Here is a 12,500-nt window from a genome sequence, read left to right on the forward strand (position 1 = left end):
ATGCTTTTATAGCTCAAATGAAAAAGTGACACAGATGCGTTCCAGGTCTTAATGGGTTGAATAAAAAAAAGTAGCAGCTCTACAAGCTCGAAACGCGGCGCGTTTCGAGCTCGCAGATCTGGTAATTTTGAAGCTTATGTGTGACGCCGTAGTATGATCAAATAGGGGATTTATTCACGAAAAAAACACAAAAAAGTTAAAGATGGAGTGCCATGATATTTTTCAACCCTAAAACCTGATCATAAGGTATTATTATTATGTAAGGATTTTTTTCCAAAAAAAAAAGTGTACAGAAATTGTTAAAAAAAAATGTTTTTATGTGGACACGCCTCCAGTTCATTAAGTATGCCTGGTTCTCACCTTAGCACCTCCTCCACCACCTTAGCACCACCCACCTGTCCTAGTCCCTCCTCCTCCTCATGCCCACACCTGTTGTGTTATGATAATGAGGGGGAGGGTATGTTTTTTGGGGGCTCTGTGATGTCACTATGCCCCTGTTTTTGGATTGGCACGTTTGACTCTCAAGGTTTCAGCCTCCAGGAAAAAACTCCAAATAGTCAGAGAAGACATGAAACACCATAAAACCACCAGCGGGGGCCTTAATGAAGTTCTATCAACCTCATAGACACATGAAAAACAGAAAAAGTGCAAAACCATGGCACCACCTCTTTAAAATATGGAGATACAAGGTTCCCGCCCGACAAGAGACGGTTATAGAACACAACGTTTCCAGGAAGTGATGAATCCGCGGCTGTCCTCCGTGACGCGTTTGTTTCGACGTGGCCTCGGGAGATAAGAGGTTTCTGGCGAAACGCGGAGCATTTATTATTTTTTTCTTTCCGTTTGCTATTTATACCGTTCTCCCACTGCGCGCCCCGTTGCTCATTCATCTGTGACGGCGGGCGGGCGTGTGTAAACTTAAACTTGGCCATGGTACAAGTCGTCGCGGCGTAGCAAACTAATTACCAGTTGAAAGAGGCACAGTCTGTTCTTGAGGAAAAGAACTCGGTGGAACTTATTCTCTTTTTACCCTCTCTCTCTCTCTCTCTCCATCGATCTCTCTCTATCCATCTATCTGTATCTTTCTCTCTCTCTCTCTCTCTCTCTCTCTCTCTCTCTCTCTCTCTCTCTCTCTCTCTCTCTCTATGCATCGATCTCTCTCTATCATCCATCTTTCTTTCTCTCTCTCTCTCTCTGTGCTGTAAATTGGCTGGTGCAGATAGGGCTTTCAAGCATAGAGGAAGCAGAGACGGCGCTCACAATGAGTGGCATTAATTGTCATCTGCTTTTCAGTATGATAATTAAAACATTTTGACTGAACGATGCTGATGCTGAACTGAACTGGTAGCTTCCTGCATGTATTAACCCTTTAAGACCTGAAGCCGATTCTACATGTCTCCTAAATCCCAACAGTTTTCTGAAAAACGTATGTTTCTATATCAGTGGTGCTCAAAATTGTTCATGTCAAGGACCCCCAAAATGATATGTATTTGGCTGCGGACCCCCATCAAAATATTTTGTTCCAGGGACCCCCCAGAAGCAAAGATTTGAGTTAAAAATGTTCGCTTTAAACATATATATATTCAAAGATTTGCACACATTTTCACGAATTTTCAAAAATAGCAGATCTACAAGCTCGTAGCGCGGCACTCGGTGCCGCGCTATGAGCTTGTATATCTGCTATTTTTGAATAGCCCAAAGTGTAAAATAATGCTTTTTAGCTCAAATCTAAAAATGACAGTTCCAGGTCTTAACACATTGCCTGCCTAAGACGTATATATACGTCATTTAGAAATCAGCTGTTGCCTGCCAATGACGTATATATACGTCTTTGGAAAAAAGGAAAAAAAAAAAATTTTTTTTTTTTTTTTGCATTTTTTTATAATTTCAACCCTTGTCGAATTATGAACAGATTAGGAGCTAAAAATGTTCGAAGATTTGCTGCTCCATTCACTTCAATGTTAAAATTCAAACGGACAAACAATTCACTTTGTTTTTTGGTTTAAAACTACTGCTTTTGAGCTATATTGAAACATCAACCAAACATGTCAACGAGGTCAAAATGACCTCGTTGACATTTGTGAAACCACACCTGAATCTCATCTGTGATTAGAAACCATCTGGGGATCAATCATACTGGAGGAAAAAAATCTGTGGCTACGCGAACAGGTACCAAAAACATGGCAAAACCCTGGCAGGCAACAGCTAAAAATCTGAAAAAACTCTGGCAGGCAATGTGTTAATGGGTTAACACCGTGTCGTGTAGCATTGCTTTTGGCACGCACTTGTACAAACACATTTGGGTCTCTGTTTACATGTTGGTAAAACAAATAATCATATTTGAGGTGGGGACCCCCCCCCCCCAACCCGGACAAGCTCTCTTGGAATTGTAGACATTACATTTAGTGTGACTCGGTTCCGCAGATAAATATTGTGAAAACAGCCAAACTAAAAGCTCACAACGCCTCGCAGTGCAAGGCGTTGTGAGCTTGTAGTTTGGCTGTTTTCACAATGTTTTCCCCCTTTCTTATGTAATATTTGGCCAATTTGGAAGTGAAAAATTCTTAAAAGTCACTAAATCGTAACTTTAGAAATGTGCAGATACCCTGTATACACTTATACTGTATGTTGGTTTGTTTACTGCTGAGTGAGAAAACAATGTTTCGGCTAGGCTAATCATCTGGGGGACACCCCCAAAATAATTTGGGGACCCCCCTGGGGCTCCCGAGTCGACCCCCAGTTTGGGAAGCAGTGACCTAAGAGAATGTCATTGGACAACAGCCCATTGTCCCACAGTCCCAATAGACAGAACAATGTCAAGGTTACTGTGAGTTGAAAAAGAGAAAGGCGAGCGCTCGATCGTCAGTTGAATAGTTCACAGTTCACGGGTGCACGGTTCTGGCAGAAACAGCATCTTAGAAACAACCCCCCCAGCACTCACTTTGTCCTTTTAGGATCTCTTATTTATTGTGTAGCCCCTGCAGCAGCAGCAGACCACACACACACACACACACGGATGCTTTGGCCAACGGCCTTCCTCAGCGCGAATAAAACATTATTCACGCTGAGGAAGGCCGTTGGCCGAAACGTCCGTGAGAGGTCAAGGTTAGGGATAGGCGTTACTGTAGCTATAATGTGTGCTGTCAGACCAATGGTACTTCGGGAACAATGGGCAATCGGACAAATGGCATGGCATTGTCTGACCAGCGGAGGCCCACCGTCTCAGACAATATGGATTAACTTGCTGGGTAATGACAATAAAATATTCAATGAAGTATTTGAGCTCATGGTACAGTCCGATATTTCAGTGGTTCTCAAATGTTTTCATATCAAGGACCCCATATCAATGATACACCTGTGAGGCACGGGTCCATTTGGTTCAATTTGTACACGGTTCCATTTGTACACAGAGTTAGAGACAGTGGTGGAAAGTAACTAAGTATGGCACAGAGTGCCGCACTATGAGCTTGTATATCTGCTATTTTTGAATAGTCAAAGTATATAATATGGTTAAAGTGGTTTAAATGATTGTGACGCTATAATAAGTAATTTTGCTGGGGACCCCCCTGGTACCCCCCCCATTTTTGTATAATACCTCAAGAGGCCGTGGAATGTGTATCCTAAGCATCATGACTTGACTATGAATCCATTTCCAGTGCTAAAGCTGCTTCGAGGTTATGTTTTGTGGGAGCTGTTTTTGGGTTGTCTGATTCCATCACCACTGTTTTGTAGTCAGAGAGTGGATTGTGTGCCAACTGAAAACATTCTTCACACTGCTGACACAATCCATTCCATAACTACAACAACCCAAAAAGCAGTGAACAATAAAAACAGATGTAAATGTTTTACCAAGGCAGAGCTGTCCAATGAACAGGAAAAATGTAAGCTCTATGCAACTTCCTAGCCTGGTATCCAGCCTGCTTCGCTATGTTCGGCGGACTTTTTTTCTCTCTTCGCTTCTCAGTCTGGAATGCACCCCATTGACTCGTTTTGCAGAACTACACTGGAACTACATATGTTACGTTAGGCAACGTCGTTGCTGATTGGATGTTGTTCAAACAAATGACGAATCACAACGATCACACTGTTTTTTTTGTCCCGCCCCGCACCACAGACCAATCAGAAGCCACGGCACGACTCGAAACGTTTGCCATGTCCCGCCTCCCTTGGAGATAGGAGGCATTCCAGACTGAGAAGCGAAGAGAGAAAAAAAAGTCCGCCGAACGTAGCGAAGCAGGCTGGATACCAGGCTAGCAACTTCCACAATCCATCATAACTCATAGGTGTGTACATAAGTTTTAACAAACCTCAAAAGTAGTGATATAATCACAGTCATTGGGTGTAAACGTACATAAGAGATACAGTTGTAGGTGATGTTCAATGTAGTGATTTAAGTAGAGGACTATTCTTCCCTGGTATTCAATGATACACAGTATATATCTAATTGAATCATACCAGCAGACCATGCTAAATGGAAAATGGTGCATATGTGGCGCCTAATATATGCACCATTATCCAAGGCGCTTTACAATGACACTGCTTTCATAAACAATCCAAATGACCCACCACACACACACACACATTTTTTTCCCATCCTTGTGTTATTTTTTCATGGAAATGTATGCAATGTATTGCTGTCTCTCTCACTTAAGGTCGGAATGTTGTTGTTTTTCGCCCCAAAAAATAACATCGATGCAAACATCTTTTGTTGAATAAAATGTCAGTTTGGCGAAATTGCATTAATTCTGCAAAGGCACCAGCAAACAGGTGCCTTTTGCACTGCATTCATCCATTTACTCTTAATGTATGCAATTTCACCAAAATAACATTTTCTTCAACAAAAATGTTCTTTTTGGGGCGAAAAACATTGTTTATGAAATCAGTGTCTTCAGTAATGAGTGCGCTTCTATCACCCTGCCTTGAAGAGGGACTTGTGTCAGTTAGTCCATGAGCCAGAGCCCCAAAATTGAGCAATGATTATCGAAAGAGTGGGCAAAACCAAACCTATATCAAATTGTTCATAGGGTCAATACGAGTAAATAAATATATGATGACATTTCCACAGGAGTAGCTTTTTCATGGTTACCACACATTTTGTTATTTTCCCCATACGTACAGGTGAAAAAATGACAAAATTTAAAAAAAGTTATCATAATGAAACTTCCTGAGTTGATTACTTACATGAAGACAATGATTTATCGTATTACAAGTTTTCTGAAATTGTATATTTAAATATGCAAATTAGGCATTAGGAAAATATGCCCGAATTCGCATAACTTTCCAGAATCAACATTGGAACATTGGACAAAGCCAGAGTCAACATTCTTATTTCATTTTGTTAAGATGTTGGAGTCAAAGGTTTTTAACGAGGGAATATTCAATATCTGGCTCAATTTTGGGGCTCTGGCTCATGGACTAAAAGCCTAATTTGCATATTTAAATAAACAATTTCAGAAAACTTGTAATACGATAAATCATTGTCTTCATGTAAGTAATCAACTCAGGAAGTTTCATTATGATAACTCTTTTTTAAATTTTGTCATTTTTTCACCTGTCATGTACGTATGGGGAAAATAACAAAATGTGTGATAACCATGAAAAAGCTGCTCCTGTGGAAAGGTTATCATATTATTTATTTACTCGTATTGACCCTATGAACAATTTAATATAGGTATGGTTTTGCCCACTCTTTTGATAATGAAATCTTGTCTGGCTCATGGACTAAGTGTCTATTGCAGCATTTGGACAGACATTTTAAATGAGCCCACTTCAGCCTGGCGTAGGAGATTAATTACAACACCGACACAGCTCTCATTGTTCAAATGATGGCACATTCTGCACCTATTTGTGCAAAGAGTCACTTAGCCATGACCGTGTGGGCACACACACACACTACGTATTTATTCTGAATGTGCTAAGTAAAATATCAACGCGACCAAACGCACTCGTGTGGAAAATATTTTAAAAAGCCAATATTGTGAATTGGCTAATGCATGGCAAAAGTTTAAAAACGCCAACGCGTTTTGCTCATTCACTGTGTCACCCTTTGCACCAATGAGGACCTGGTTTGGATTTTCACACTCATCTGCAAGAAAGATGAATAATAAAAAAAGAGGTTTGTTTTCTGCTTTCCTCCAACTCATTTCAAATGCTCTAGTGCACACATTAACTGGTCAACTGGGGGCCCAGGGGCCCCCACCTTCACTTAATGCGGCCCGCAGGTTAATATCAGAATACTGATATATTATTTATTTCAGCTGTTACAATTCCAAACATGCAAACATGACCCGCTTTAATTACTTCAGTCTGTATTAGTAGCTTAATGACTAGTATTAAAATTATGTTGTCTTTTTCATGTCCAATGTATTTGTATTTAAGTTCATAAAGTTAACACAAGTATAACTAAATGCATTTGAATTTAAATAAAAATGTTACTTTTCAGGATTCTAATTCAAAAATAGCAAAAAATAAATAAATCGGGATTCCAATTCAAAAGTAGCAAAAATAGCAGATCTACAAGCTCAAAACGCGTTGCAGTGCGACGCGTTTAGAGCTTGTGGATCTGCTATTTTTGCTACTTTTGTGTGACATAGAATGGCAAATTTACGGAAAAAAAAGTCAAAATACGGAGATAAGACGTGTCTGCCCGACAGTATACACAGTATGTGACCCTCTGCAGTAGTAAATATAGTGGCCCTCTCCATCATCATCAGTTGCCCACCCCTGCAGTGGCGTGCACAGACATTTTGAGGGGCAGGTGCTCAAGTAAATTATACTTTTTTTTTTGGTTAACATGGTCTGCTCTTTTTTCCCTCTACACCTATACCTCTTTGCCAAAAATAGCCGATCTACAAGCCCACAACGCCTCGCAGCGCGAGGCGTTGTGGGCTTGTAGATCTGCTATTTTTGGCTAAAGTTCTCCTCAGAAAAGGGATGCTAGGTTTCGAGTGGTTATGGCAAAAAGAAAAATCATATCACATAAAGATTTGGCGGACCCCCTGTAGTAACTCTGAGGACCCCCTAGGGGTCCCGGACCCCCTGTTGAAGACCCCTGCTGAAACTGGAAAAGAAAAAAACGTTTTTTTTTCTTTATTTCAAAAGGGCACTTCTGATCAAGAGGGCAAAGGGCAGGTGCTCTAGCACCACCTAGGGTCTATCTGTGCACGTCCCTGCACCCCTGGTCTAGTGCCACGCGTCCACGCTCTAAAACAGAACCGAGCTCTGACAACAGGTTTTTAACGCGTCCAAAGTGACACCTCCATTGTGACAGCAGCCACAGTTCTTAATGTGTAAATCATTAGGTGCCGGAGCTCATGAATACCGACTAAAAGCCATAATAAAGTGTTTTAAATTGTGGTGATTTACGATCGTAACTCGGTTTCATTTCATCCACGGCCCTTTTTCCATTACAGGAAGGGACATTGATGTGGGAAAGGGAAAGTTGAATTAATAATAAATAGCCTAAAATAAAAACATATTGTGTATTTGTGTGTATTTGAGGTGACGGAGCACCTTCTAAATTTGCCCGAGCGCAGCAGGCAGGTTCCGGAGCTAGGGCACAAATTAAGCCGTAATATGATATGACCATATGATATTGCATGCGTCTTGATATTATGCTTGCAGTGTGTCAGGAGGGTTATTATCAGCATTTACCAGCACTTTGTCGTAGAGTTCCTGGATGCTGCCCTCCTTCCGAGACACGGAGAACTCTGGACTCTGCAGGATGGCCTCGCCACGAGTCATGTAGCTGTGCACCTCTGTGAAGTCTACGTCAAACCTGAGGACGCACACGCACACGCATACAACATTGGTATTGCTTTTCTTCAAGGGCACATATTTTATTGCAAGATTGCCTATTTCAAGCTACATTTATTTTTTATTTTTTTACAGCATTTCAACAAGACAAGCCTACATCAGTGGTTCCCAAACTTTTTCATGTCAAGGACCCCCAAATTGACACTTATTAGCCTGCGGACCCCCATTTGAAAACATATGCCAGATATGACCCCATAAGAGAAGATACGGCTCTAGCAGTGATTCGCAACCATTTTAATTTCAAGGACCCCTAGTTTGACATGCATTAGGTTAAGGAGCCCCATTGAATGGCATTTCTATCTCTGGGACTCCAATTTATATAGTAAAATCAATGTTAATTTAACTCTGAGAGTGTACAAATGGAACCAAATGGACCCGTTAGGGTCCATTTGGTTCCATTTGTACAATTTCTGAGTTACAGACCCATAAGGGTCCATATGGTTAACTATCCATCATTTAGCTGGGGACCCCCTGGAACTCCCTCAAGTACCCCTGGGGGTCCCCGGGCCCCACTTTGAGAACCAATGGCCTACATCACAATGTCTGACGACTGTAGATCACTTATACTGTTTTTTCTTTTTCATCACAAAAAAATAATCTGATAGTCTAAGACAGACTTTCAAGATGTTTACAACAGTCTACCACAGTGACAGCTAGATTAGAGTAGATATCCTTTATTACACACAAGGGGAAAACATTTTTTGCTTGGGTCAATAAAATACATTCAAGACGATATATAAATACATAAATACACCACAGTTAACCCATTAAGACCGGGAACGCATCTCGGGTCATTTTAGATTTCTTTGGCACGCTATGAGCTTGTAGATCTGCTATTTTTTGGGAAATGTGTGTGCAAATCTTTGAATATTTTTTAAAGCAAACATTTGTAAAATATTTTGTTCCAGGGTTAGCCTGGGTTAGGGTAACCCTAACCCCCTAGAAGCAAAGATTTGAGTTACAAAATATTAGTTTAAAAATATGTATATTTGTTTCTTGTTTTTGTTGAAAAATGTACCGATACAAACATAATTGTATTGCTGATATGATAATAAAAACAATTGATAACAACAAATATATATATATGTATATTCAAAGATTTGCAAATATTTTCAAGATTTTTTTTCAAAAATAGCAGATCTACAAGCTCATAGTGCGGTACTCGGTGCCGCGCTATGAGCTTGTAGATATGCTATTTTTGTAAAGTGGTTACACAGATGCGTTCCCGGTTAAAATGGGTTAAGACACCACAGTAACAGACAATAACATCAAGAGGTAACTATAATTCTACTGTTATAGAACACACATAAATTTAGCCTTTACAGGCTTTGTATACTTTGTCCACTTGGCTCCTAACTATCAGACATTTAGCTGGGGACCCCCTGGAACCCCCACATTGAGAACCAGTGACCGTGCTTGACCTCTGCAACTTACCAAGACTGTGTCCAGATACTGTTTATCGAGAAACCATTTACATCTGGCATTAACATGTGTCAAGCATGGATGATGATTTACTCAAGTACTGTACGTAAGTAAAATGTTGAGGCACTTTTACTTTACTGGAGTATTTATAAGTGTCTATACTTTTACTTCTACTAAACTACATCTCAAAGGCAAATATTGCACTTTTACTCCACAACAATTATTTGAAAAATGTAGTTACTAGTTATTTTGCAGATGCATAATACATTATCACATTATAATACATTAACCACTTTAGCCCTATTTTATACGAAGGCTATTTGAAAATAGCAGATCTACAAGCTCGCAACGCGTTGTGAGCTTGTAGATTGGCTATTTTCAAACATTTTAGTACTTTTTACTATTGGTACTTTAAGTACATTTTGATACCAATACTTTTGTACTTTTACTCAAGTAAATGTTTAAATCCGGACTTTTACTAGTAACAGAGTTCTTCTACATTGCGGTATCAATACTTTTACTTAAGTAAACCATTTGAATACTTTTTTCACCACTGGAAATGTCCCCCCCCCCCCCCTCCAGAGGGGGGTGTGAATGACGGTATCTTCAGTGCATAATTATGGATTACAGTACAGTACAGTAAGTAGTTATAGGACACATGTTAAGGCCAGGTGTAAGGGTGGTCACTGAACGCACGACCTGGGACACAATGACGTACCTGCTGATGTGGGACAGCAGAAAGGGATGCATGAACCTGAATGGTGGATGGATGGAGATTTTTGAAGAATGGTATTTGATATAAGATATGATAAAGTTTAGCATAAGTTCTTTACAGAGAATGTAACTGATGCGCTGCACAGAGAGTTTAGAGATGTAAGCTATTGCTACTTTTCCAACTTTTGCCCAATGGTGGGTCTAAACCACGCGTCACCAGGCTTTTCCACCGCGGAGGAAAGCCCCGGTATTCATTCTAAAACTGAGGCATTAAAAACACCGGTCGCGTCTTTCCAGTCCAGTTTCAGGCTTTTATTTGTGTCCAGGAAGTCGCCTGCTTCCACGCAGCATATGTGATGCGTTTTTTGTCCCGTAGGAGTCTCAAACAAGGTTGTTTCTTTCACTAAATACGATTTTTTTTTGGGTGAAATTACATATTTACACGTGTGGTTTCATTTGTTTTGGCTGTGTACGATAGTTTTCTTTCAAATACGATAATCTTAAGCCTCCGGTACGATAATTCAACATTTCCCATCTGACAACACTGTCCGGGTTCCGGGAGTGTGTTCCGATTGGCGTCGCATTGTTTTTGTTCGCTATTGTTTTTGTTTTTGTTCCCCACATAATGCGAATCAATTAGTTTAGTCTCACTAGTCAAGCTACAAGATGGAGGCGTGGGGGAGGGGGGCCCCAAACTTAAGCTTTGCTTGGAGCCCCCAACTTGTTAAATCCGCCACTGTAGACGTTATTTCCGCTCCAGACCGGATCAGAAAAAACGAGAATTGTATTGATCCCAGGGTATGGTGGGTCTATTTTGGGCTAATGTCAGCCCCCCACTCCCACACCCCCCCCCCCCCAGAATAGGGACGCTGTGAGGCTCAGGTTTGTTAACAGACAGAAGCAGACCAAACAGATGGTCACATTATATTGTCCTTGAGAGCTATTAGATGATAATATAATATAGCTTTGTAAATGAAACGCTGGCGGGGAAAACAATATATACAAACTTAAAAGCTAACAAGCTAACGATTTTATGCTTCTGCTTGAAGCCTGGGGTGGTTGTTTTGCTGCTCTCTCTTCCCCTGGTGAAGGCCTTTTATAAATGGATAGCATAAAGATAATCAATAGGCTCCTGTCAGGATGGGGGGGGGGGGGGGGGGGGGGTGCAAAGCAGGTGGAATTTAATCACTGGGAACCGCTTCTAATAAGAAATTACTTTCAATTGGTACGCAACTACTTTTCTTTTTTTAACGTTGAGGTGGTCTTTGAGACAGGAAAAAAAAAGAGCAGTGAAATTCAATTATCGTTGTCTCTATCGGGGGAAAACCTCATATGTCTAAAACTGTTACTTTTCAGGAGTCAAATGAAAAAATAACAAAAATAGCAGCTCGACAAGCTCGATCTGCTATTTTTGATACTTGTGCGTGACACTGTAATAACAAGTAGGGTATTAATTTACGGATAAAACACAAACAGTTAACACATGGAGATATGAGGTTTCTGCCCGACGGCGCTGATATAATAGTAATTTGGAACCATCCATGCGTCATTAGAAAGAGATTATTTCCATAGAGACATAAAACGCTAAATGTCTTCCTTGATGGTGGTGGGGCACACATTGCTGATCGCATAGACACGAACACACACACACACACACCAAAGCCCCCAGAACAGAGAGGGAGCAGTGAAGCGCATTGGATATGCTGGCCGTTTGTAGGTACTGCAGCTTATTGCGGCCGGGGCCAGGACACATGAACGAGCGAAGACGGTTTCGACCAATGGCCTCGACTCACGAGTAGGTCACAATTATTACATATAATCGTCTAATCACAATTATTGGAGAAAATCGCAATAATTTTCGCATAATCGTTTCCATGTCGAGAAATGTTCACACATTTTCAAATATTAAAAAAGCAGAAATAGCTGATCTACAAGCTTACAACGCGTTGTAGATCAGCTATTTCTGCTATTTTTACATGCATAAAATTATTAAATTAGTCAATAATTTCTTTGCATATTTCAGTTATTTGTCATACTCTGCCCCATGATTTATTTTTATTTTTATTACGAAACATAAAAGGCTTCATATGTTCCAAATAATGTTCCAACGCCAAACACACAATTAAATCGTTCATCGCAATTATTTGAGTGACAATTAATCGTCAACTTAAGGTTGCAATCGTGACAGCCGTACTCACGAGCTAGCGCACGGGGTTGCGCATGGAGGCGACTCGACAAACGCGTCACCTCCGTGACACAGAACGTGTCACAGAGGCCCCAAATAGGCCCCGCCCGTCACATTTCCCAAACCAGAAGAAAAGGGGTGGAAAGGGATTACATATGTGGATAGGCGGGGATTTCCGGTGCCCTCTCTATTATTTTTTAACTCTATGGCGCGCGCGCACACACACACACACACACACACACACACACACACACACACACCTTTTCCTGAGCTCGGAGTCCCCGCCCATTGTTCTCTTCTTCTGTGGTGGCGGGGACTCTCGGGTCTGACGCACGGGAGAAGGCGACGGCCTCACCTTCTCCCG

At 40.9% G+C, this 12,500-nt stretch overlaps 1 protein-coding gene across 6 annotated transcripts in view; it reads right to left on the reverse strand.

The window, feature by feature from the left end:
• The window catches only part of dmd (dystrophin), a 555,891-nt gene that overhangs the window by 254,606 nt on the left and 288,785 nt on the right, over nucleotides 1-12,500 (reverse strand). For all 6 annotated transcript variants that reach the window (XM_084050679.1, XM_084050677.1, XM_084050678.1 and 3 more), the window contains 2 exons: nucleotides 12,397-12,500; nucleotides 7,654-7,777 (listed from right to left, as the gene is read on the reverse strand). The exon at nucleotides 12,397-12,500 is cut by the window's right edge and continues 120 nt beyond it. In XM_084050679.1, the coding sequence (XP_083906805.1) occupies nucleotides 7,654-7,777; nucleotides 12,397-12,500 (228 nt within the window). The remainder of the gene's footprint in view (nucleotides 1-7,653; nucleotides 7,778-12,396) is intronic.

Source organism: Gymnoscopelus microlampas, assembly GCF_963454915.1.
Source record: "Gymnoscopelus microlampas genome assembly, chromosome: 24".
In the NCBI taxonomy this organism is placed as follows: Eukaryota; Metazoa; Chordata; class Actinopteri; order Myctophiformes; family Myctophidae; genus Gymnoscopelus; species Gymnoscopelus microlampas.